We start from the raw sequence: 1,218 nt of genomic DNA, 5'->3' as shown, positions 1-1,218 counted from the left end.
GAAATTGGCCCAAGGCCCATACCTTTCAAAAGGCTTTGGCTGGGTCTGGAGAGCATTCTGCGCTCGCCTGGTTCCTCCTTTCTGTTTCTGTCTCATGGCTTGTCCTCCTGGTTGCTTAGTCTTTCTTTCTTTCTTTCCGTAGGCACTGGGTGTCTTGTCAAAGCGGTGGAGACGGCAGCCGAGCGGGAAGCCTTCATCGTGGGCAAGCCCAGCCGCTACATCTTTGAGTGTGTGGCGAACGAGTTCAAGATCGACCCTGCGCGCACAATCATGGTTGGCGACCGCCTGGACACAGACATCCTGATGGGCAACAACTGCGGCCTGACCACGCTCCTGACCCTGACGGGGGTCACCACCCTGGAAGAAGTGCAAGGCCACTTAGGGAGCAACTGTCCCGAGCGGAGAAAGCTAGTCCCTGACTACTATGTCGATAGCATAGCTGACCTCCTTCCTGCCCTCCAGGATTAGGAAAAGGGAAATGATTCCAGATTGTAAAGGTATTTCCCCCTCCACCCTCAAATGGCCTGAGGCTGGTAGTATCACCTCTGCCTGCTGCAGTGCACACAGCTGCTCCTTGCAAGTTAAGATGTTTTCCCGTGCGTAACTTTTAATTCGAGTTCTCTGTTTACAAATTCCTTTTAAGAATGCACTTTGAAACTAAAGAGGGAAGTGTGTTGTTTCAGTCAGTTTTCAGATGTTGTGCAAGTATCAGAGTATGTCTTAAGAGTGTCTGCAGTGCCAAGGAATCAGGGTAGAGTCTTGCTCAGCCGGGCCGAAGGGCATCTAGGGCAGGCTTCTGTTAATACCTGGCACTGTGGCCTCTCTCTCGCTTCGTTCGTTTAGCCCATTCTTTGGAAATTCAGGGAAATGCACAGTTTGAGGGCAAGCGTTCTGTTCTGGTCCTCGGAGCTTAACTTTAACCTTGGTTTTAATGCTTTCTCAGGTCCCAGCTCTAGATAGCCTGATCCTGAGGCGATGTCAGGGAAAAAGGAGTCATGTTGTGTGTCAGGTAGTGTTGTTGTGGCCCTCTCCTCACTCTGCCATTTGCACTTGCTCAGTATGCAAAATATGGACGATTGCATTGCGTTTCACGTATTTCTCTAAGATAGTAGGTGAATGTATATGTATAAATATATTGACGTAAAGAGCTTCAGATGTCTATTTTAAAAGTGAAATATAATATATCGAAAACAAGTTTTATTGGCCAGGAGGGATGGA

General features: G+C 48.6%; 1 protein-coding gene across 1 annotated transcript; it reads left to right on the top strand.

Annotated features, from left to right (window-relative positions):
• Nucleotides 1–3: 3 nt before the first annotated feature.
• Nucleotides 4–1,212, top strand: LOC121918776 (glycerol-3-phosphate phosphatase-like; the record flags this gene model as incomplete). The annotated part of the gene is made up of 1 exon (XM_042444765.1): nucleotides 4–1,212. A coding segment is annotated over one exon (465 nt), but the record flags the coding sequence as incomplete, so codon positions are not given.
• Nucleotides 1,213–1,218: the final 6 nt, after the last annotated feature.

The sequence above is a fragment of the Sceloporus undulatus genome, unplaced genomic scaffold, assembly GCF_019175285.1.
Source record: "Sceloporus undulatus isolate JIND9_A2432 ecotype Alabama unplaced genomic scaffold, SceUnd_v1.1 scaffold_33995, whole genome shotgun sequence".
Taxonomy (NCBI): domain Eukaryota; kingdom Metazoa; phylum Chordata; class Lepidosauria; order Squamata; family Phrynosomatidae; genus Sceloporus; species Sceloporus undulatus.
Note: the sequence above shows the minus strand (reverse complement) of the source record. Positions and strands in the feature narration are given on the sequence as shown.